General features: G+C 53.9%; 1 protein-coding gene across 1 annotated transcript in view; it reads left to right on the forward strand.

Moving 5' to 3' along the window:
• The window catches only part of BCAS4 (breast carcinoma amplified sequence 4), a 56,755-nt gene that overhangs the window by 3,589 nt on the left and 28,210 nt on the right, over positions 1 to 24,956 (forward strand). Inside the window, exons 2-3 of the mRNA XM_044748070.2 lie at positions 10,621 to 10,692; positions 18,712 to 18,813. Of these exons, the coding sequence (XP_044604005.1) occupies positions 10,621 to 10,692; positions 18,712 to 18,813 (174 nt within the window). The remainder of the gene's footprint in view (positions 1 to 10,620; positions 10,693 to 18,711; positions 18,814 to 24,956) is intronic.

The following is a 24,956-nucleotide window of genomic DNA, read 5'->3' on the forward strand; positions in this document are numbered from 1 at the left end:
GTGACTTCTGAGGGAGGGGAGCTCAGGGCCCCCCGAATGGCTGAGCACGGACACCCACCACAGGGGACTCCTGACCAGGCCCTTTCAGGATTCCCTTCGGTTCCCATGCTGGGACGCAGGACAGGTGTGGCCCACAGAGGTGGTGAGTGGCCTCGATGGAAGGAAACGAAGGGAGCCAGCGCCTTCTCACACCCAGGGTCTTTGCTTGAGTGAGCAGAGGGTGGGGGCGGGGAAAACACCTGGGTCTTTTAACCACATGTGGGTTCCATCAGGGGTTGCAAACTGGTGGCCCTGAGTCTGAATCCCACACTCTGATGTGATTGGTTCAGTCCATATGGAGAGTTTAAAATAGAGAGTTTTCATGAAAAAGTCTGAGTTTCTTGTTTATTTAAAGTAATGGACAGTCTGGTAATCCTAGGTCGTGTTTCCTGGTTGTGGTCCCCTGCTTGCCTCAGTCCCCACTCCTCCCTATTGTCTCCCCCGAACTGAAGCTGGTATCAGTTAACATTTACCCTTGTGTTTGAACTTTTGATTTTTCTTTTGTTGTGATAAGAGGAAAGACAACTATGTCTCCAAACCACATGTCTGGACTAAAGTAGGAAAACATAAATTTGCCAAAGATGCCCTAAGTTTCAAGAAAAATGTAAAAGGGGCTGTTTCTTTGAGGGAGCAGAGAATATTCTGTTGTGTCCACCCTGCAAACACCATGTGCCTAAGGGTCCCCCTGCCCCCCAGCATGTGTCCTGCCCTTGTGACCTGCTGGCCCCGGTCGGCACTTGGGTTCGGATGTTCAGATTAGAGTCTGCGGGGGGCTGCCAGGCACGGTCTCCTCTGTCTCGAGATATGGCCCTGTGTTCACGCGGTCCTCAGACCTGCTGTGCGCGTGAGCGGCCAGCGTACCTGCCCTCAAGGCCGGGGCAGCAGGGAGCTGAGCAGACTCAGTAGTCGGGGTGACTAGAAGATGAGATGCTAGGAGACACCTGAGGGGCTGTGACAGAGACAAGCCGGAGGACGGGAAGGAACTGCCAGGCAAAGAGCTGGCGGCGTGTACTCGGCCTGAGGTGGGGAAAGATGAGGAACCGGAGGTGCCTGAGGGGGTGGACCTCAGTGATTGAGGGGGAGCGTGGGCAGGGCCAGACCAGGGCCTGGGGCCGTGAGAGCAGTCTGGATTCGACTTTAGGATCATGGATAGAAGCTATGAGCAGGGGCAAGACGTGGTCAGATTTGTGGACTTGTGGCTGCAGTGCTGGAATGTGCTGGAAGGGCTGCAGGGGCAAGAGGGAGACTTCAGATGTGGCCCTCCAGGTGGACATGGGCCGAGCTGGCCACACCCCCTGCATCAGAACTTTCAGGGGTGTGAGGAGCCAAGGCCAGTTGGCAGGGGATGCTTGGAGGGGCAGCCTTCCTTAGAAGGAAGTTCCATCTTTCTCCCCCCAGAAGCACCCAGCAGAGGAAGGAGCCATCCTTGGCTCTGAACCACCTCTTATCACAGAACATCTGTGCTTCCAGGGAGGGTCAGCCTGGAGCCTTGGCCAAAGGTCCCCAGTCTGGCTGACGCTCAGCAGCAACCAAGAAGCTTTAAAACAGACAGGTTCCCAAAGATTGGAAATGACCCCAGTGCTCATCAGCACGGGCTGGCCGCATCGCGATGCTTCTGCACAGTGGACAGCTCGCGGCTGCAGCGTGAGTCAGCTCTGAATGCACCATTCATTGCAGCCTGCAGTGCATGGCGCCAGGGGAGAAAGGCAAGATGCACAGAGGTGTGTGTGGTGTAAATAAAAGCTTAAAAGGCAAAAAAGCACCTGTTTCGTGTATCTGTAAATAAGAGATTAGGTTAAATCCATCTCTAGGGGTGGGGTGGGGTGGGTATAGCCAAGGTTGACAGAACTGATGTGGGGCGTGGTTCCCAAGAGTTGGCGTCATCTGGGGATCTTCAGAAAAACTGATGCCTGGCTCCCACCCCTGGGTGTTCTGAGTTCATTGGGGTGGGTGCCGCCGGGCACTGGGATTCTGAAAGCTATCCGGCAGAGTTTTAGGCCTGGAGGACTAGACTGATCAGTCTGTCGGAAAGTCTCCGTGGCTGCTGATCGTGGGGGCACCCGTGAGGGAGGCCCAGGCCTGGGGATCTGGACTTGTAAACACCACCCTGGAGCTCCTGCCGGCCGACCTGGTTGAGGCCCCTGACCTGACCTGGTTGGGGTCGCACAGCAGCGGTCAGTGGAGGCGGGACCTGCCCTGCTTCCTGAGTGCCCCACTTCCAGTGGCAGCCCCGTGAAGGCGGGGAACCCTCTGTCCTGCCTGCCGCTGTGTCCACAGCACCGGGGGCCGAGCGACTCCGTATGTATCTGCTGAAGAAACATCCTTTACAGATGTATGGGCCTCCCAGCCGCCTGCTCCTGCCAGGCTGAGTGCTGGGCGGACGTGGGCTCTGGAGCCACCCGGCTCAGGTTTAGATCTCGGCTCTGGGCCCCGCGTACCCTCCGTGCCTGGGCCCTGCGGTGCGGTCGGTGGTTATGGGGTTGGGTGGGATAGTCCACAGGACGCGCGTGGCGCAGGGTCTGGCCTAGCCAGCGGTTTGGGAGCATCAGCTATGGTTCTTCACTTGTTTCTTCACGGGTGTTGAGTCCCAGGTCCCAGGTGCAGACACCACAGGTGCCACGAGGTGACAGCGCCTGACGCGCTCTTGTCCTAGGGCTCTTAGTCGGGCAGGTGGGAGGGTGCAGGGGACACACGCTGACCGCTCTGTGCGGTGTTGGCAGTGGGCCGTCTCAGCCTTGCGCTGTGCTGAGGACCACGAATTTCACTCACCAGCACGGCCCCCGGAGCCCTGGGAGTCCAGTGTTAACTTTCTGACCCGCGTGCGTGAGACCAACCTAGATTTCTATTTTTGGTTTACAAAATACAGTTGCCAAGTGCACAATCCAAATGGGCCACCGGGTCTCTTAAGCTGTCCTGGCATCTGAATTTATTTCTTGGTGCAAGTGTGGTAGAAATTTGGCCTGTGAGTTCTTTTAAAGTAAATTGGAGTTGGTTTTGCTTTTAAAATAAGTTTGGATTTAAAAATAAAAAATGCGTGCACATGCTCCAAAATCCGAAAGTCCCAGTGGCGACAGAGGGATGAGCGAGGCCCTCCCAGCCTGGCTCTCAGCGCCTCCTGCTCTCTGCAGAGGCCACCTCGGCTCCCGGGTCCCCAGCCCAGCAAGCACAACAGGTACTCCCCACCCCCACCCGTCACCTTCCGCTTCTGCATCAGCTTCTTTCACTCGATGTGTCTTGCAGATCTTTCCATCTGCGTTCACAGGGAGCTGCCCGATTATTTTTAGCTGAGAAACAGAACTGTCTGAATCATAATTTAGGTGACCGTTCCTCTGCCAATGGCCATTTAAGTCACGTGGGTTCTTTGCGGCCACAAAGTCTCTTGCAGTGAGCACCCCTGTGCGTGCATCCTTTTGCGTTTGTGCACGTGTGTCTGCAGGATGAATGCGTGGTGGGAGAATTACCGGTCCAAGGCTGCATGCATTTTGAATTTCGGTCGCTGCTGCCAAATGAACCTTCTTAGAAGTCAGGGTCGGGGTGAGGGGCGAGTAGAGTGGTCAGCCCCTTCTGGACTCTCAAGCTTCAAGGTCAGGGGTCTCTCTGGCGCCAGGATGGGGACTCCTGTTTGCCCTGCCTTGGAGCCTGGGAGGAAGGAGTCCCGGTGTCCCCTCCTTGGGAAGCAGGCTCCCGTCTAACTGGCCAGGTCCTTCCCAGTTTGCAATTCCGCTTCCTCTTCTCAGCCCTCACGCGTGGCTGGCCCGGCTCCCGGCTCTTTCTGCGGCCATCCCGGCCCTTTCATCTGTGCATGGGCATGAGGTGACTTTCTGTGCCTGAGGTCAGGCTGGTGGAAGGGGAAACTCAGACGCCGAAAAGACCTTTCCTCTTGCTGTCCTCCGAAGGGGCCGCCAAGAGCTCTCTCAGAGAAGTGACATTCCTAACTACATGCCCCGGGTGTGGGCAGGTCCCGTGGTCCTTGGGCCGGTTTTCATCTCCCATCATGTGCTCCTGGACCCTGGCCCAGCCCGGCTGGAAGGTAGTGGGGGCAGCGGGCAGGGCAGGCAGCACTCAGTGTCAAGCTAACATGGAAAGCGCGTCCTGGAACCTGGCGTGGCTGCAGATGGGTGTCCTCTGGCTGGCACAGTGATTGATTTAAAAAATTCCCGAGTAGTTGCCAACTTGCAAAAAGTGGGAGTTTTCACATAAAAATCCAAATGTCTGGCTTCTCTGAAAATGTTGCAACAAAAGGTACAGGTCTTCAGTAGCCCAGGGCCTGGTCTGGGCGGAATGGACCTTGTGGTTTCTAGGAGGATTTGTGTGTGTGTGTGTTGTGTGTGTGTGTGTGTGTGTAAACAGCATTATCGGGATATAATCCACATGCTATAATCTCCCATTTAGAGTGTACAATTTAATGGGTTTTTGGATATTCACAGTTTTGGATATTGCACAACCATCAACCACAATCAATTTTATGACATTGCCAGTACCCTGAAAGGAAACCCTGTCCCCTTAGCTCTCACTCCCCCAAGCCCCCACTAATCTACTTTCTGTCTCCATAGATTTTTCTGTTCTGGACATTTCACGTATGTTTGTGTTTTAAGACACTGATAGGCCAGAGGTCTGAAGGCCCTATTCAGCCCACAGACAGGTTTGTCTGCCGTCATAGTGGTTTTTTTTTAAGGTTTTAGGTTAGTTTTGAACTGTTTTGAACTGGGAGAGTTGCATAAATATCTGGATCACCGTTTGTCATGAACGAAGCAGGTTCAGCAGTTCCCACCTGGCTCAATCCTCTAGAGTCAAGTAGCAGCCGCTCTCTTTAGATGGGACAAGGATTCTCTTGTTTGCCACAGTCCCCACCCCTCCCTGTTGTATCCCTGTCTGGATGCTGAGGGTCAGTGCCATTTATTATCCTGCTTGTGCTGCTGTGTTTCTTAGAGAAAAGTAAAAGCTCTCCATCAAAAGTAGGAAACTGAAAATAAGCAGTGTGCAGAAAACGCATCTTCCACGTGGCCCACTTCCCTGGTATTCATTTCCACCTGGCTTCTGTGTCCATATGAGTTTGAAGATGCTAGTAGGGCCCCAGTCATAGTCGTCTCCTGCCCGGGCTTAGCATCTCGCCAGGGGCACCTAGGGGGATTACTTAATTGACCCTCCTCAGCTTCTATCTCAAGACAGGGAGTCTGAGGAGTGTTTTCCCCCAATTTCCAAATGGAGAAACTGAGGCACAGAGATGGTCAGAGATGTAGTTAAGGCCGCACAGCATAAAGTGCAGGGGTGAGACTGAAAAGTAGTCTAGGCCACTCTTCTCAGGCGGCGGTTCTTCCAAGAGAGTCCCTCCCTCTCTCCTTCCTTTCCTGTAAGGAGTATTCATGGAACGCTCTATGGGTCATCTAGCTCTGGGGAACAAACTGCCCCAAACCTAGTGGCTTCAAACGACCGTTTCATGGCCGTGACTTTGCCGAGTGTGGGGCTCCTGTGAGTCGTGCTTCTGCTCGCTGGGCGTTGGCCGGGCTCGCGTGGGGCTGCCTTCAGCTGGAGAGCTGGCCGACCGGGAGGTCCGACGTGGCCTCCCTCGCGGCTGGCAGTTGGTGCTGTCGGCTGGAGCTCCCAGTCCTCCACGTGGCCTCTCTTTCTCTGGGGCCCCTCTTGCCATGTGGCCTCTCAAGTGGGATTGCCTGGGCTTCACCTCCGTTGTCTTCCAAGAGAGCAAATCAGAAGCTGCAAGGTCTCTTAGGGCCCAGACCCACAGTGACAGAGCACTGCTCCCCACGTATCCTATGGGTCAAAGCAAGTCGTGGACCAGCCCAGCTACAGGAGTTGGGGGAATCGATCCCACCTCTTGATGGGCAGGGTGGCAGAGTCATATTGCAGACAGGTATGTGGGATGGGAGAGAGTTGTGGGGCCGTCTTTGGAAACACAAGCACCTGCTGTGTGTCAGGCGTTGCTCTAGGCCCTGGGAATACAAAGGTGATTGAAAGACAATAAAACCCCTGCCCTCCAGGAGCTTTCCTTCTGGTGGCGGAAGATGACAGGAAACAAGATAACTAAAATATATATGATGTTAGATGGTGATAAAGGCTAAAGGGAGAAATAAATCGGGGCAGGACAGGGAGTGGTGGGGAAGCTACAAGGTCAGGGAAGGCCTCACCAAGGAGAGACATACAAGCAAAGCCTGGAAGGAAGTATGGGATGAGCTTTACCAGTAAAGGTAACAGCAGGTGCAAAGGCCCTGGGGTGAGGACATGGTTGGTGTGGTTGGTAGGAAGTGAGCAGTAGGCCATGAGGTCAGAGGAGGTGGAGGGTCTGGATGGCATAGGGCTGGGAGGCCTCTAATCAGTGTTTACTGACTGAGGCGGAGGACGGGGAGACTATTTTTTTTTAATTAAGACATAATTCATATAAAATTCATTATTTTAAAGTATACAATTCAGTGGGTTTTAGTATATTCACTATGTTGTGCAGACATCACCATGACCTAATTCCAGAACATTTCCATCTCCCAAAAAGAAAACCCATAGCCGTTAGCAGTTATTCTCTCCCCCCTCCCCTCCCATGGTGGGAGACAACCACTAATTACTTTCTGTCTCTGTGGAGTTGCCTCTTCTGGGCCTTTCACATAAAAGGAATCGTGGGACCCCTGACCTTTGGTGCCTGGCTTCTTTCACTCAGCGTAATGTTTTCAAGGATTATCCGCGAGGCAGCACGTATCAGGACGGCGTTCCTTTTTACTGCCGAACGATATTCCCCTGTACGGATATACCATTTTGTGTCTGTCCACTCATCAGTTGATGGACATTGAGTTATTTCCACTTTTTGGCTGTTAAGAATAATGTACAAGTTTTTGTAAGAATGTATGTTTTCAATTCTTTTCGATTATATTGCTAGGTCATAGGGTAACTATGTTTAACCTTTTGAAGAACTGCCAGGCTGGTTTCCAAAGCAGCTGCACAATCTCACGCTCCCCCGGCAGGGTTTGAGGGTTCCAGTTGCTCTGCATCCTTGTCAACACTTGTCATTTCCATTTTTGTGATTGTAGCCATCCTAGTGGCCGTGTAACGGTTCAGTGGAAGATTTTGAGCTGAGAAGGGCCTTGCTTTTAACAGGATCTTTCAGAGGAGGAGGTTGACGGGGAGCAGGCTACTGCAACAGTCCCAGCAAGAGAGGATGGTGCCTTCCACAGGGGGTGGTGGCGGAAGAGGTGGAGAGAAGTGGTCGGATTGGGGATACATTTTGAAGTCAGAACCAAGAGGATTTGTGTACAGATTGGACGGAACACGGGGTGAGAAAGATGGACGAGTCAAGGATGCTTCCAGTATTTGGCCTGAGCAAGTGGACTTGTTGAGTTGGAGAAGACCCTGGCGGAGGGCCTTTCTGTGCTTCTCGTGCAGGTGCTTGGTGTGCAGGGGCCGCCGCTTTTGGTGTTTTGGCGTGCCCAGCTGGGAAGCTCGGCTTGGCACTTAGGGAGAAGCGAGGGGACGTGGAGGAAGGCGAATGCCGTGATGCGCGTGTGTTAACAAGTGTCCGCCCGCCGTCCCCGCCAGCCGCACCCTGAATGGCGCTCCAAGTGAGCATTTGCCTCCTCCCCTCCGAGTGGCACCGTTTACACCTGGGGAGCTACGGAGGATGGCGAGGCGTGTGGACTGCAGCCTGCAGGCCTCTCGTGTCTGAGGCCGCTTAGGGGATTATCGTGAAAGAGAATTGCCCTGTGGATGGTTGTGGGCGTGGGGGCGCTGATCCCGAATGCCTCCCTGGTGGTTGGGACTGTCCTGGGCTTGTTACTCCTTTAGCTGACCAGACAGTCAGCAAATGCTTCCTTCGCTCCCTCCTGCTTTGGGGCGCTGCCCTGGATGCCAGGAGGGCGGGTAGGAGAGAGACCATAGCTGACAGGCAGCATAAGGGGACACGTTTCCCTTCCCCAGAGAGCATCCTGGTTGGTTACAGTCTTCAGTTCTGGAGTCAGAATGCTCAGGGTCGAATCCTGGCTCCTGTATTTATTAGCTGTGTGACCTTGAGCGAGTGACTTAAAGTCTCTGGTCCTCTGTTTCTTTTTTTTCTTTTTTTTTTAATTGAGTTATTGATAGGTTACAATCTTGTGAAATTTCAGTTGTACGCTAATGTTTGTCAGTCATGTTGTAGGTGCACCACTTCACCCTTTGTGCCCACCCCCCACCCACCTTTCCCCTGGTATCCACTAAACTGTTCTTAGTCCATAATTTTAAATTCCTCATATGAGTGGAGTCATACACAGATTATCCTTCTCTCGCTGGCTTATTTCACTTAACATAATTCTCTCAAGGTCCATCCATGTTATTGCAAATGGAATGATTTTGTTCTGTTTTGCAGCTGAGTAGTATTCCATTGTATATATGTACCACATCTTCTTTATCCATTCGTCTGTTGCTGGACACTTAGGTTGCTTCCACGTCTTGGCTATTGTAAACAGTGCTGCAATAAACATTGGGGTGCATAGGACTTTTGGGATTGCTGACTTCAAGCTCTTTGGATAAATACCCAGTAGTGGGATGGCTGGATCGTATGGTAGTTCTATTTTTAATTTTTTGAGGAATCTCCATACTGTTTTCCATAGTGGCTGCATCTGGTCCTCTGTTTCTAACAAGCCTGCCCAATGGGTGTGGCGGTTCCTGTCACAGGTGCGCCAACCAAAAAGCAGAAGTTACGCCCTCGGGTTAAGGTCACGGGGCTGGCAACAGAGAAGATGGATTCGAACCTGGGACTGGCGTCCTTCCTGTGCTCGCCGGGATAGGCTGAGATGCGCTTCCCGTGTGCAGGGAGCTCCAGGCCCATCTTGGGAAGGAGGCAGCCTGTCCACCGGGGCGCGGCTTTTGTGTCCCTCCTGCAGGGGACCTTCCTAAGCATCTTTGGAGCGGGGGCCAGGCTCTTGATGCCCGCCCTCTGCACTCTCCATCCCCCATCTCTGTCGCTTTCCTCTGGATCAGAAGGAACGACCCCCTTCCCGCCTCCCGCCTCAGTGGCCTCCTGGCTTCTTCTCGCTCTCTTAGTGCATTAAGGACATTCTTTACCAGGATTTCACTTTCTGGGGTGGGAGGACTTCCTGTGTGTTTGCCAGGGCCCCCTCCACTGTGGTCCCCTTCTCCCGTCCACCTCCCCCGTTCAGGCACAGAAATAGGCCCAGCTGTGAACTGAAGGTTGCAGAGTTTAAAATTGCAACTTGGTACTATTTATACTCCAGCCGGAAAGATGTTTTTTTGCTCAGTCCTTCTTGTGGCGGTGGCGCCGGCTCACGCTGCAGGCAGTGGGCTCTGGCGCTGTGTAAACACTTCTCCGGGCACAAGTGGGTGTGGGGAGCGTTCAGGTGCGGGCGTGGGTACCAGGCCTGCCCAGAAAGATCTAGCATCGCCTCCCTGGAGCACGACGGTGTGGCCTGGTGAGCCAGAGAAAGTGGTTCACTTTCTAGGAGAACTTTCTTCCTTAGATGCCTGATAATTAAGAAAAACCCAGGTATTTTATAAGTCATAAAACCAGTACATACTTGAGGGGGAAAAGGTTCAAACTAATTTTCACACAAGTGATTAAAGCAGGGATTGTAAACTGGCAGACCCTTTCGAGTTCGTGTTTTGCTTGGCCCGTGAAGCATTAAAAAAATTCTTTTTGAATTGGTGCCACTATTTAAAAATTGGGACATTTCCCATAAAGTTAGAATTTCTGGCTTCTCTTGAGAAATGGAAGGCTCTGGCAGGCCCGTGCTTCCTGACGGCTGCTGCTGGCTGGCTGCTGAGGACGGGGTGGGCACTTTTCGGGCCACTGTGAGCCCCAGTGGCCTGCGTCTCATTACCTTACTGCCGAGCCCTGATGCATTTTGAATTTGGGACCCTTCCATGACATAAGCGTTCAGGTCTCCCTTGTGAGACCCCATTGCCCATTCCTGCTTCTCAGGGCTATGTAGGCACTCTCAGGAGGGTTTCCAGATAAATTGTAGGTTGCTCAGCTAAATTTGAATTTCAGATAAATAATAACTTTTTAGTATGAGCAGTCCGCTAACTATTAGCAGTTGGGTGCATGTCATTCCCCGCCTTCCTCTGTCGACCCACGCGCAGGTCTGCTGTTGTCACAAGGATGGCTTATATTCTTCATCTTCAGCTGGCGTCTCCTCCCCAGGGGGCTTCTCAGGAGGCACCCTGCTCAGTGTCTCTATGAGGCCATAGACTCAAACCTGCAAAGAATCCTGGCCCCACCACTTCTTAGCTGTGCCACCTTGAGCAGGTTACCTCGCCTCCCTGAGCCTCAGTTTCCTCAGCTGAACAACGGGGATGATAAGGGCAACGTTGTTATTTCCCGTTCATATTTGTTTATCTTATCGTCTCTTTTGAACGCTGCATCGCGTGGAGGGACCACGGTGGCTCTAACCCATCCTGTGTCCACGGGCCTCAAGATTGCCACCCGCCCATCGCTGTTTCCAGTGAGGCTGCGAGAGGGTTTGAAAGGGAAGGAAGTCTAGAGGGAACTGGGCCGATAATCCCAAGATTTAGTTTGCTGTAGGAAAAAAAGAAGGGCGTTTGTCTCCCTGGAAACCACTTGCTAATCTGGGGGATATTGTCTCTTTCCAGGCGAAGGAGGTGGAGGAGACCATCGAGGGCATGCTGCTCAGGCTGGAGGAGTTCTGCAGCCTCGCGGACATGGTGAGTGGCGCCTGGGGCGAGGCTGGACTCCAGGCCCTTCCTGGAGTTCTCTGGGGAGGCCATCTTGGTGGGGATTTAGCAACCAGCAGGGATGGGCAGCGGCCAGCGGGGAGGGGAACCCCGCCGCTCCCTCTCCCTCCCCCCTCTCTCTGTCCCCGTCTCCCGCTCTCTCCCTCTCTCCCCACACCAAGCCTTCCTGAGGCGGCCATCTTGATAACGCCCTTCCCCCAGATGGTTTTATTCCACCGAGGAGCCGGGCATGGGCCACCAGGTGGCACTCTCGGCACCGATGAGGGAGCCGCTCAGCGGGGATGCGAAGACTATATTTAACTTTCCTGGCTCTGTGCAGTTCGCCAGGCAAACATGGAGACAGCAGGAAATGGCTTCAGGCCTTCAGGCCTAGGAGGAGCCTCTGGGCCAGGCCGAGGCGGGTGGCGGGCTTGAGCCCTTGGCTCCTTCCTGAGTCCTGTGCTCTCTCCCTTTTGCCTCCCACCCTGTTTTGTGGGATCAAATCCCCTTGACTAGGGAAGAACATGGAAGATTGTACCTTAGGCCCAGAAGACAAGCTCTCCACTCTGAATTCTCTAGAAATCTCCTCTAGATCCTTGTGTCCCCAAGATTGTTGCCAAACAGCTGTGGGGCCCCCCAGGAGCAATGATGTAATTTTCTGGAAGTTCCCAAGCTTATTAAAAGCAAACAAGCAACCAGGGTCTGAGGCTTCTGCCTGGAGGCCCAAAGGGTAATGCTCCGTATTGTGAGCAGGCCCTGCCTTTCCCTGGACCGGGGGAGGCCTGCCTGGTGGTGTAGATTTGTGTTCCTGCGAAGCAAGTGTCTGGAGAGGCGTTGGGGAGAGCCCGCAGCAGTAACAGCAACGGTAACCCCCCATGTTTATTAAACACCTACTTTGTAGCAGCAACCATACAAATTGTGTTTCCTGTATCATCTCGCTTCCCCTGGAAGCGACCCAACACGATGGGCACCAGGTCGTCCCCCGCATTCAGCAGACCTTTGAGCACCTACCTGTGCCAGCCTCTGCGGCTCAGCAGAGAACGAGACAGAAACCTTCCCACGAGGACTGACCTGTGTGTCCTTCTCTCTTGAGAGCCAACTTTTTAGTTCAGATGTGGGTGCAGGTGGGAGCTGGGAGATGAGCCCCACTCTGAATGCCTGGATAGTCCTTTCTTCCTCACCAGACATTGGGCACCCTCTGCCTGGGTCCTGTGGGGAGCCTGAGGCTGCAGAGGGAGGCCGACCCCCGTCTGTTGGGGGGGCCCTGACTTGTGTACCGGTCGCTGTCACCCAGTGTTGAAGTGCCGTCGTAAGGTGTGTTCAAGGTGCAAAGGGGGCTGCAGAGGTTTTGAAAAGGGAAACAGGGTCTAGAAGGAACTGGGCTCATAATCCTAATACTTAGTTTGCTTTAAAAAAAAGAATGAAGAGCAGAGGCGTTCAGCTCTGCCTGGGAAACGGGGAAGGCTTGCAGAACAGGTGGTGATTAATTTGGAGCTTGAAGGAGGAACAGAAAGAATTCAGCTACTGGGGAGGGCGGGGGTCCAGGCAGAGGACCGGCCTGTGGGGATCAGTGTGCCGGGCGCCGTGTGGACTGCAAGGACCCACAGGCAGGGGTGGATTTGGAAGATGGTGTGGACAGCTGATCCAGAGACGTTTTTGTTCTCCAGTCCCAGGGCATCCTCCTCCTGTGAAAGGAGACCCACTGCCTGCCTGAGAGGAGGGCGTGGGGCCCGACTCAGCTTGGCTGGGCAGAGAGGGGCCCAGGCCGCCCTTGCCCTGAAAACTGCCGGGGCTTCCCACGGTGGGAACGCCCAAGACTGCTGGCAGCATCGCGAAGGTCCTCTCCGAACTCGAAGCCTGGAGATGCATTTATGCAAAGATTTTAATACTGAGGTCACACACACATGACCCACCATGAGCCCAGTCCTGCCGTCCTGCCTGCAGATGTATTGGATGTTTGTGGGAACAAAAAAGAAATTAGCTGCTGACATTTACAGAGTGTCATGCGAGAAAATCTGGATTTCTGGCTTCTCTTGGAAAAGCAAAGACCTGGCCCCCTTTAGGTGCTCTTTCCCACCTGACCAGTATCAGCAGGAGCTGCGTAGTGGCCACCCCCTGTGGACAGCGTGTGTGTTCTCCAGCCTGTCGCCATCCCCACTGCTCCCCGTGGGAGCCTCCCCAACTGCCGGGGGCATCCGTCACTTGCTCGCCTGCTCTGTGGTGGCGCGTGTGTCTCTGTACTCTGGGCCCTACTGAAAGTGGGCGAGTAAAACCATGTCAAGAGGCTCCCGTGTTTCAGGAAATGGAAGAGACTGCGCTTCCCGTCGAAGTGAAGACTGTTTTGATGTTTATAAGCAAATGAGCGTGTCTGCGTTGATAGAAGGCGCCTGGTGTGATGCTGTTGGGCCCCTGGAGGCATTTTGAGCCTGCAGCCCCTGCAGCGATGCGCTGTGCTGAGGCCCTGTAGAAGATGGAGAGAAGTCCTCTCGGCCTCAACAACTGATGCTCAGCTTGCCCACGGTGTCCACACCCGGGTGTCGTGGGCTCCGCGGCACAGAGAGGGGTGTCCAGCTGTCAGCCTTGTCTTGGGACCTCTTTTCTCTTGTGATCCAAGCTGGGGATAAGTGGGGACTCGGGGGGGCAGGTGTTGTCATGCCATAGACCACTGTCCCCGGGTCCCTGCTGTGGCCTTTGGACACACTAATCAAGATGGAGGTCCGAGAGGCTGGGATCCCTGCCGCGTGGTCCAGAGGGAAGCTGTTTCATCTCTGACAGGGTCAGCCTGCTAGAAAGGAGAGTCCAGCCTCCTGTCTGATGTGTTCACTCCTCTGCCAGCCTGTCCTTGATTACTTTCTGTGACGAATTCACTACCCTGGGCCTGCGACCTGTCTTGACCTTAGATACAATGCCAGCTGTTGCCACTTCAAGCTCTGACTCTTCCCGCTTGGGGCCTTGGGCGCAGCACGTCACCTCTCTGCACCTTTATTTTCTCCTCTGTAAAATGGAGATAATGGTTTTGATTATCTATTGCTGCATCAAATCACCCCAAAACTTAGTGGTATAAAACAGCAGCCAATTGATTGTGTGGGCCAGGGCAGGGCACAGAGGCACCAGGTGGCACCTGCTGGGCCAGGGATGTTCCACTGGCTCCTTCTTGTGCTTGTCTGACATCTGGGCTGGGCGGGCTGAGGAGCTGGGGACTTTTCTTGCCTAGTTCTCTTTGCGCTGGCTTGCGCTTCCCCATAGCATGGCAGTCTGGCCTCCCAGAGCAGGCCTGCAACAGATGGGAAGTGGAGGCCACCATGTCTCTGGAGGCGTGGGGATGGAAATTGACACAGTGTCACTTCTGTCGTGTTTTATTGGTCAAAGCCGTCACACAGCCCAGCCAGATCCGAGAGGCAGAGGACATGGACCCCAGGTCTTCATAGAAGGAAAGTAAAGGGTTTGTGACGGAGTTTAACCCACTGCAAATGGGATCCGCTCCACAGAGTTGTAGTGAGGACTCGATGAGGCAGGAACGTGTGCTTTCCATCCGCCAGAACTGCCCGAATGCAAAGATGGCCGACGCCAAGCGCACGAGGGCGTGGAGCTGCTGAAACTCCCGCAGATCTGCTGGCGGGAACGCAGAAGCTGCCACGCTTGGGAAAACGGGTGGGCCGTTCCTTATGAAGTCAGACGTGTGCTTGGCCCACATCCCGGCAATTCTGATCCTGGGTAAGTGTCCAAGAGCAATGAAAACACGTGTCCACCAAGGTTTGTACACGAATGTTCACGGCAACTTTGTCCATCAGCAGGAGAAATGGGTGAAGAAATGATTGTTTACTGATACCCTGGAACTCACAGCGATCCTAAGAGTGGCCTACTGTACGTGGCAACGTGAATGACTCTCACAGAAGTGATGTTGAGTGCAAGAAGCTGGACCCAAGAACACGGTCTGGTTCCCTTAATACAAAGTTCAAAAGTGGGCAAAACTAACACACGGTGCCGGAAGTGAGGTAGCGTCTGGCTTTGGGAGGGTGGTCGTGACGGGGAGGAGGCGTGAGGGAGCCTTCTGGCACGGTGGAATGCTCTATACATTGGTCTGGGTGGTGCTTACACAGATGTGAACACACACATGTAAATTCACCAAACTGTCCACTTAGGCCTGAGCACTTTACTGTGTGTCATTTGCACTCAATTAAAAATAACTGCTTAGCATGCGCCTGCTGTGTATTAAGTGACCCATAAACGGTAGCTTCTGAGGTCGCCACCATCATCATGAAAGCAGAGGGCCGTGACACCAAGGAGGTTATTCACAGGAACGACTGATGAGGCCTACCAGCTCAGCATCCTCGGGGGTTTGGGCAGCTCGTTGGGGCGCTCAGAAACCCCCCTGGCCTCAGGCCCCCCTCTGGCGGGGAGCAGACTCTTACTTCGCTCACATAAATGGAGAAAATATCCTGTTGGCCTCGGCCCAGCAGTTGCATTTGGCGTTGGCGTGTGCTCCTGGGTCAAGTGCATTTGGCTGTCCCTCCTGGGCCCTGAATCATCCTGGGCGGCCGTCTCTGCTCTGTGATAACCCCCGTGTCCGCTGCCCAGACTTCTGGGCTCTGGAGATCAGCTCTGGGGTGCGGGGAGAACAGGCTGGGGAAGGGCCTGCCGACCCTCAGGCCAGTAAACCTGGCGGGGGCTTCATCCTGGCAGAGGCTCGGAAAGCATCTGATGGCAGTCTCTCTGCTCTTCTCAGTACTGTGTGGAACGCGCAGACTCAGAGGCCTGTGACAGGATGACGTGAAGCGGCTTGAGTGTGGGAAATGAAACGTGTCGCTTTCCTTTGACTCCCCTATAACAAGAAAAGGCCCAGCGTCGCAATGGACACCATATTGGGGAGACTCTAGGGGGTGGTGGGGACTATGGTTAAGCAAAGTGGGCAGCTGTCACTTAGCTCTGGCTGGTTGTTGCCATGTGGAACATGAGCTCAATGTGGCCAGGCCTTCTGATTTTTCACAAGAAGCCATAAATCTGGGCTTCTAAGGGAAATATCCTTAATTTTAGATCTTGGCACCTAACTTGGTTGTGATTTCGAGCTTTTTTTTTTAGACATGAGGCAGGCTGGCTCTGCATGGGCCCAAAAGAACATGTCTACAGACCTGGTGTTAGGGGGTGGCCTCAGACCAACCTGCACTTGAATCCTCCGTCTCCTGCGTTGTGGCTTTGTGACCTTGGGCCCACTCATTTAGTTTCTCTGTTTTTTTCAGTTTCATCCCCTATAAAATAAGGTTGAAGGTAAAATAGTGTCTCCATCTCGGAGGCTGTTCCCAGCACGTGGCGAACTTTCCTGGCGTCTTGGTACCGTGATCCTCTTGACCCAGCCTGTGTTCAACACCCTCAAGTCTGCCCCTATCGTTCCCAGCCCGTGGGGGAACCAAGAAAAAGGCCTGAGGGTCTTTCAGACCCCAAAGATGACTCTCTGCTTTTCCCCCAAATATGTGCAGCCTGCCTTCCAGGCAGGCGTGGAGGCCCCACTGCCTACGATTTCAGTTTGTGGAGAAGCATCTTCAGAGAAGCGCTTTCTCGCTTGGCCCATGGACCCTCTCTGTTCCTCCCGTTCCTGCGGACTTAGAGGAAAGCTGGCTAGCGCTCCGGGCCTCTCCTCTCCACAGCGTTCCCTGCGCGCCTCCAGGTTGCTGACCCTCCTGATTCTCACTTGTTCTCTCCCTGTTTGTTTCTCTAGAAATTAACAGACAGAAGAGATTTGTGTTCAATCCACTGCGTTCTGACATTGCCATGAATTATCTGCTCTCTCTTGCATCATGGCGATTTCTCCTGGGTTAGCCTTGTAGAGGGATGGGTGTCCCTCTAGACATTTGTCCTTGGGGAGACAAGGATATTGAGGACTTTCTCCTATTGCAAGTAACAGATGCAGGTGCCTGCAGGAGCCAGGCAGGATCTGGACAGGGGTGAGGCGCTAGGGAGGGGTGGTGACTGTGGAAACTGGAGAGCTCCTGCCCCATCTGGAGGGAGCCATGTCCACTCCCAGGATCCGAACTGGCGAAACCCTGGGCCGCAGAAGTGGAGTGCATCAACTTAACCACTCGGCCACAGGGCCAGCCCCCAAAAACTTTTTTTTTTTTGAGGAAGATTAGATGAGCTAACATCTGCTGCCAATCCTCCTCTTTTTGCTGAGGAAGACTGGCCCTGAGCTCACATCTGTACCCATCCTCTTCTATTTTATGTAGGACACCTGCCACAGCATGGCTTGACAAGCAGTGTGTAGGTCCACGCCCAGTATCTGAACCAGTGAACCCTGGGCTGCCGAAGCAGAACGTGCAAACTTAACTGCTGAGCCCCCAGGCCAGCCCCCAAAACATTTTTAAAATTAAAATTTTGTGCTGAGTTGTCACCCTGTGTTAGTTACCTATTGCTGTATGACACATTATGCCCAAACTTAGTGGCTTAGACAGTCTCTTATCCGACAGGGTCTGTATGTCGGGAGTCTGGGTGCAGCCTCGCTGGGTCCTGCGGCTCAAGGGCTGTCACAGGCCGCTGTCAAGGGTTGTCCGGGGCCACGGTCATCTCAGGCCTCGACTGGGGCAGCATTGCATCCAGGCCAAGTCAGCGGTTGTGGGTACGATTCAGGTCCTCACTGGCTGTTGGCTGGAGGCTGCCCTCAGTTCCCAGCCACGTGGGCCTCTCCATCATGGCCACTTGCTTCATCAGCATTAGCAAAGAGGGCACGTGATAAAGAAGACGTGGGGAGAGAGCCTGCGCGAGCGAGCCAGCAAGAGAGAGCGCCAGCAAGCTCGAGTCGTTTGTAGCCTAGTCCCAAGATTGACGTCTCTCCTTTGGCTGACTCCCCCTCATTAGCAGTGGGTTGCTGGGACCAGCCCACCGTCTAGGGGACGGGCTCACACAGGGTGTGAATACCAGGAGGCGAGGATCCCTGGGGACCGCGTCAGAAGCTGCCTGCACACGCCATGCCACACGCTGCTAAAGGTTCCTTCCTCACAGCATTCCAAGGAAGGAAGGACTGTCGTCATCACTTCACTGTCCAGAAAAGCCCAGGAGGGCTCAGAGAGGTGTGGTTGCTTGCCCAAGGTCACACTGTTCATGGTGGGTAGAGCTAAATTCAGACTCCAGTCTGAGTCATGAGTCCAGCTCCTCATGTGCCCACTGGGGTTTCTCTGGCTGTCCCCAGACCCCCCTCCAGCGTGGCGTTGGAGCTTAGCTGAAAACGCAGATTCCCAGCAGACCTCAAGCTAAACCAAACACGCAGGGGCCTGGGACCAGCATTTGACTGGCTTCCCTCAGGAGACTCAGAGGTCCCCTGGGATCAGTGCGCAGCTGCCCTCTGCACGGGGCAGATGGGGTCTCCCTCCTACACACACGCCGGAGGCTTCGGCTCGGTCCCTCGGCTCCGAGCGAGAACGGAGGCCTGAGTCCCGTTTCAGTGATCGATGGACAGAGGCAGCTTCACAAAGTTCCTAGTCAGTCGCTTTGGGGGCCCTTCCAAGCAAAAGACATTGAAAATTAAATGAGATGGTGTGTGGGAAATGCTTCGTCCAGTGTCTGCGTGGAGGAGGCACTGCTGATCCGTGAGAGCGGTGGTTTTCGTCAACATTATTAATGAATGTTAATGATTATTGTTAACTCATTAGTATTATTTCCAGTGCAATGAAAACTTGACTTATCTCGACTTCGGTTTAGAGAAGAGATTTTGATTCTTTTCGTTTGCTCTGGTTTGGTGGTTTAGAAAATGAAGATACTTAGTTTGGGACTGGTATTGTTGGGTTTTGGGGCGAGGACAATTTGCGGTTCAGGAACTAATACCTGGGTGGGTCTGTGTCCTGAGAGGCGGTGAGCTTGGTCCCCACCTGGGACTCTGCCTTGTTCCTGGGCCCGTCCTTGCACAGGATGCCGCTCACTGTGTCGGCTACCAGCGAGGTCTCTGCAGACCCTGGCCGACCAGAGGCCAGGGGGAGGATGCGGTGACATGGCAGAGGGCCTGATGAATTGTTTTGTTCCTTGCAGATCAGGAGCGACACTTCCCAGATCTTGGAGGAAAGCATCCCACTCCTTAAGGCCAAGGTGACGGAAATGCGTGGCGTCTACGCCAAGGTGGACCAGCTGGAGGTGTGTCCAGGAGAATAAGCTTCCCCTGTGAGACCTGTGGACTCGTTCTGGCTCTTTTGGCCTCTCTTCCGAGATGCTGATCTGGCCTTGGGAGTGTCGGGTGTTAGACCCGTTGCAGGGGGGAGTGAGAAAAAGGGGCCTACACTTACATGGTATTTAAAAAAATACAAAAAGTATGAATTTGTATAAAGTACTCCATTGAAAAATAGAGATACTTTATATTAAAATCTGAATTTTAAGCTGCTTTTTGAAATTCAGAAGCTTTGATAACCCTGGGCCCACATCTCTTTAAGTACTTTAATCTGTTTATTTTTCAAGGTATAAATACATTAAGTCCAGATGTCTTAAATGTATAGTTGAGTGAATTTTTACATATGGAAACTCCCATGAGAAGATGGCCCAAGTTAAGAAATAGAGCATCTCCAACCCCTGGGCTGTATTCTTATAGAACTGGTGGCAGCTGCTCCTCAGATGAGGCACGCGTTTTCCTGCTCACCACAGTCCCCACTGAGCCCTATTGCCTCACTGCTGACTTATCTCACTCATCGTTTACTTGGTGGGCACTGGGCCAAGCTATACAGTATCTCGTTTTTCCCTTTGCTGCACTGCAAATTTGGTACCCTCACTACCCCATCTCCCAGAGGAGGAACATAAACTCCAAGAGGTAAGCCACTTCCCCAGAGCCACAGAGTCCCATGAAGCTGGGACTTCAACTTGCATTCACTGGAACCCAAGCTCTTAATCAAACTGGGGCCCTCACCTTGGGGTCCTGGCTCCTTGCGCAGGGGAAGCCCGGGAGGCTGGGGGGAGCTTGCGGTTTAATAGTGGTCACCCGGACAGAGGGGACTGGGCCCCTTCAAGCTGCAGAGGAAGGGAGCGTGGCAGTCAGCACCGGAGTTAGCAGAGAATTAACATTCTTGTCAGCCGAGAATGAGACAGGAATATAATTAAAACTTTGCCCTTGGAATAGCTGATTCATTTGAATTTTATTCCACACGTTTGAAAGAGGAAGGAAAGTGGGAAGATTTGCAGCCCCAGTTCCAGCCGTGCCTTGCTGGCCCAGCTCTCAAGCTTTCTCCAGCATTCAGTCCACTAACATTTACTGAGGGCCTACTGTGTGCCACTGCGGGGCGCTCACAGTGAGACGGACAGTCCATGGCCATATTCCGGCAGGAGAGACACGACAGCAGACATTACCATAGTAGTTTCCTGGGGCCACTGTAACAAATTACCACAAATGTGTGGCTTAAAACAACACGAATTTATTATCTTACAGCTCTTGAGATCAGAGGTTAAAAATGTGTCTAATAGACTAAAGTTGGTGTCGGCAGGGCTGACTCTGCGGGAGCATCCAGACTGGAGGCTCTGGGGGAATCGGGTCCTTGCCTCTTCCAGCTTCTAATGGCTGCCTGCGTGTCTCTGCTCGTGGCCCCTTCCTCCCTCTGCAGAGCCCACAGCGTAGCCTCCTCCCGCCTCTCTCCTGCTCCGATGCTCCTGCTTCCCTCTTATGAGGACCCTGTGAGGACGCTGGGCCCACCCGGATCCTCCAGGATCATCTCCCCGTTTCATGTGATTCCCCCTTGATCACATCTGCAAATCTTTTTTGTCGTGTCAGGTAACGTAGGCACAGGTTCTGAGAATGAGGATGTGGACATCTTGGGGCCATTATTCTGTTGACCACGGTTACCAAGGGTGAGGCAAGCGCTCTGGAGGAAAGGAGCGACCAAGGGGTGGGATCCGCAGGCCCCTGGAGGATGTGTGGAAGGAACAGTGTGGGGTGGGGAGGGGTGGGCAGGGGCACAGCTCAGGCAGAGGCTCAGAGGAGGGAAGGATCTCAGCTCTGGGGCAGCAAGAAGATGGGGACGCTGGAAGGATCCTGGGATGGCCAGATTACGGGGACATGACCAGAGCAGGGCTGGAGAAAACGGGCCTCAGGCCTTGTGATCCACGGTCAGGATTTCGGCCTTTATCCTGAGGAATGGGGAGCCGCTGAAGAGACAGGCGAGCTCAGTGGTCAGGAGCTTACGCTCCAGAGCAGGCGTCCCAGCCTGGGTGCTGCTGACACTTGGGGCCAGGAATTCTCCGTTGTGGGGCTGTCCTGTGCATTGTGGGACATTTCGCACCGTCCCTGGCCTCCGCTCACGAGATGCCAGTAGCGTCCCCCCAGTTGTGACAACCAGAATGTCTCTAGATGTTGCCAACTTGCTCCTGGTTGGGAACCTCTGCCCTAGATTCCTGCTGCCTGGGTTCAAACCCTGGTCCCCAGCGGGGAGGGGGCTGAGCAGCGACACTGTCAGCTCGACCCACACATGTCCCAAGACGCGTGCGCGCGCACACACACACACACACACACACGCGCGCGCAGTGACCGTGGCTCCCTCTGTGGAGTGTGTTTACCCCCGGACTGTCTGAGCCTTCATTTCCCTGTAAAGTGGGCTAACAACTGTCAGCTTCTTGAAGGCAAATCTTATCAATATTTCCTCTACAAAGATTTGTTGAAGGCTCACTCTGGGCTACGCTGAGATGGGTGCTGGGGACACAGCTGGTGGGAGACTCCTGGTCCCCTGCTAGTGGCATGTGAGGGTCCTGGATGAGGAAGTGGGCCAGATGAGACAGGTTGGCTGTGTGCCCACCTACCAAGGGGGTGCTGCCCAGACCCAGAACAGACACAGCTCCCGGGGTATGACCTTTACACTAAGGCCTGGAGGATGGAGGAGTGAGCCTGGGGAAGGGGCAGCTTGTGCAAAGGCCCAGCGGCTGGACAGAGCAAGGCCGCTCAGGCAGTTGTGGGTGAGTGCAGAGCTCAAGGTCAGGGGTGAGGCTGGAGTGGTGGGCACAGACTGACCGTGTAGGGCCAAGTTGTGGAGTTTGGACCCTGTTTTGAGAATGACGGGACCCCTCAAAGGGATTACAGTTAGTATACTTCCCCTCGCCCCTGAGAAAGGCCAGAATGATTCTTTTTAAAGTGTTCCATTCAGAAGTTCTTAGTATATTTACAAGGTTGTGCAGTCATCACCAATGCCTGATTCCAGGACATTTTCATCACCCCCTAAAACAAACACCGTATCCATTAGCGGTCATCCCGTACCGCCCCCGGCCCCGCAGCCGCGAGCCTGCTTCCTCCCTCTCTGGTGCCTGCTCTGGATGGGGCGGATGAGTGGAGCCATCCAGTGCGTGGCCTGTGGTGTCTGGTTTATTTCACCTAGCGTGACGTTTTCAAGGTTCATCCATGTGGTAGCACATGTCAGAACCTCATTTCTTTTTACGGCTGAATAATATTTTATTGTATGGATGAATATACAGTATTCATCAGTTGATGAATATTTGGATTTTTTCCACTCTGGCTGTTATGAATAGTGCTGCTGTGAACATTCATGTCCAAGCCTTTGTGGGGACGTGTGTCTTCATGTCTCTTGGGTGATCCCTAGGAGTGGATAGCCGGGTCGTATGGTAACCCTTTTCAGGAACTGCCAAACTATTTGCCAAAGCGACTACACCATTTTACATTTGCCAGCAGTTATTCTAAGCTTTAGATGGAGATTACAAACTCAGGTGCCAACAGGCTCCAGGACTGTGCTGGGTGACCAGGTGTTAAGAGCAACTCCTGGGCCCCCTCCCCCATTACTTCTAATAGCTGGAGCTGAGAAGCACCTGTCCCCTTCAGTGGGGTACAAAGCTCCAGGCTGCCACAGTCCCCACTCTGCCCCAGAGACTCCCCAACATTGAGGCTGAGTGCATTTGCCTTGTATCAACCCCCCCCCCCCCCGCCCCGGGCTGTTGCTTTCCTTCGAGTAGAGGAGTATTTCTCTGTAACTGGGTCTCTATTAAAAGGAGGAAAAACTCAGTCCATGAGGGCCATGGAGTTTGAGACCAATGGGAGAATACTTATTTCCCGCTATGCAGTGTGTGACATTAGAACAAGGAAACTTAGGACCCGATGAGGACTGACGTTGTCCCGGGACGGATGGATCTCAGGGCCAGATGGCCTGGGCCTCAGACTTGCCCCCTGGGGAACTCTCTGCCCCCTTAGAGTCAGTGTCCTCCTCTGTAAGTTGGGACTATGCCGTCTGTCCCTCGGAGAGTGGTCAGCAGGGGGTCAGGCCAGCACGGGCACGTTGGGCTCAGCGGGGACAGGCGGTGAGTGTGGTGGTTGTTGCCCCCAGGCCAAGACGCAGACTGTGCAATGGATGCTCGCCACTCTGCCCCACCAGCCGGGGTCCCGGGGGGTCTGAGGTGTTGGGGGCTTTCAGGGAGCCCAAGACCCTCCTGCTCTCAGATCGGTGTGACCCGCCAGGCAGGGGCTTGGGATCCAGGGGGTGACTTTTCAGGCTAGAACCTGGCCCTTTCTCAGTTTTAATAATAAATGTCATCACTTACTGAGCACCTGCTACGAGCCAGAGACTGTAAGTGCTTCGCCCTCACAGCAGCTCCAGGAGGCTGGGCCCCTTATTAGACCCATTTTACACAAAAGCAGCCGAGGCACAGAGAGGTGGAGTGATTTGCCCGAGGTCACACAGCTAGGAAGCGGTGGAGCTGGGGTTGAAATGTCTGCTTCTGACCGCTCCTCAGTGCTGAACGCTGGCTCTCCGGACGGGCCCTGCTCTGACGTGGGGCCTTTGCCAGAAGTGTTCAGATACCCAGTACTTACAACTATATTTTAAAAGAGCTGGGGAGCCAGCCCTGTGGCCAAGTGTTTAAGTTCACACGCTCCGCTTCGGCGGCCCAGGGTTTCACTGGTTTGGATCCTGGGCGCGGACATGGCACCGCTCATCAGGCCATGCTGAGGCGGCATCCCACATGCCACAACTAGAAGGACCCACAACTAAAATAGGCAACTATATACTGGAGGGATTTGGGGAGAAAAAGCAGGAAAAAAAAAAAGAGATTGGCAACAGTTGTTAGCTCAGGTGCCAATCTTTAAAAGAGCTGGGGTTTCCTCTCTCTTTCCTCCCTCCCTTCCTTCCCTCCCTCCTGATAATAAGAGTAGTACATTTTCATTGTAGAGAAAAATATATAGAAGTCACCGTCCTCCTGATATCCAGCCACCGGGGTGGTTAGGGTTAGCCATCACCCTCTGTCTGTGCGCCACACCCCAGCCATGCGCTCGCGTGTGTGCCCATCTTTGTGTCGGTGCGGTCTGTGGCCCCGGTTGCGCCCTCCCCCAGCCGCAGCTTGGCCGCGCGGCCCCAGCAGTGGCTTTCGAGGCAGGTCTGGCTTCATAAGCTGCTTCCTCCCGTGCCTCACACTCCCCAGCGGATCGATAGTGACAATCACGCAGGGAGCGGAAAATGAGGATCAGCCGGAGGACGCACGGCAGGACTCTCTCCTGTATTTTACAACCAGATGTGCTGGCCGAGCGAGGCCTCCGAGCTCGAAGGTGGAGCCCTGGTCAGGGGACGCTTCCTGGCCTGCAGCCCCTTGTCCCCCACCAAGGGCCGCCCCCCACACACCTGGTGTGGCTTATTCAGCCTTTCAGCTCTGTCACTGCCAGAACCACAGGGCAGCTGCAACACAACAGTACCGCCATCTTGGGTTCATCCAGTGTCTTTCTGCTAAGGATGCAGGCATTCATTCAGGCGTGCATTCATTCATTCATTCATTCGTGCAATCATTCATTCATCAGTGTGTGCATGTGTTCATTCATGTGTGCATCATTCATTCATCAGTGTATGCATGCGCACATGCATTCATTCACCCATCAAGGTGTGCATGCATTCATTCATGCCTGCATTCTTCCTTCATTCATTCATCAATGTGTGCATGCATTTATGCATTCACCGTCCAGCTGAGTCCCTTCTAGGTGACCAGGCTCTGGTCTTCACCTTGTGACCAACGCTGACTCAGCACCTGCTCTTTGAGAACTTATATTCTAGAGGGAGGAGGACCGTGAATAAGTAGAGGAGAATTTCAGCAGGTGAGGAGGGCTAGGACAGCAGGGAGACCCGGGGCTCCACAGTGACTTGGGGGCTGTGTTACATCAAATGATCAGGGAAGCCTCTCTGTGGAGGGGCCAGTCAGTCCAAGGCCTTCACCCCATCAGGAGCAGAGAGAAGAGCACCACCGGCATGGAGAGAGCTGGTGCAAAGGCCCTGTGGAGAGTGAGGCCCGGCACTTTCAGGGCACTGGAGGGAGGCCAGTGTGGC

The sequence above is a fragment of the Equus asinus genome, chromosome 15 (assembly GCF_041296235.1).
Source record: "Equus asinus isolate D_3611 breed Donkey chromosome 15, EquAss-T2T_v2, whole genome shotgun sequence".
Taxonomy (NCBI): domain Eukaryota; kingdom Metazoa; phylum Chordata; class Mammalia; order Perissodactyla; family Equidae; genus Equus; species Equus asinus.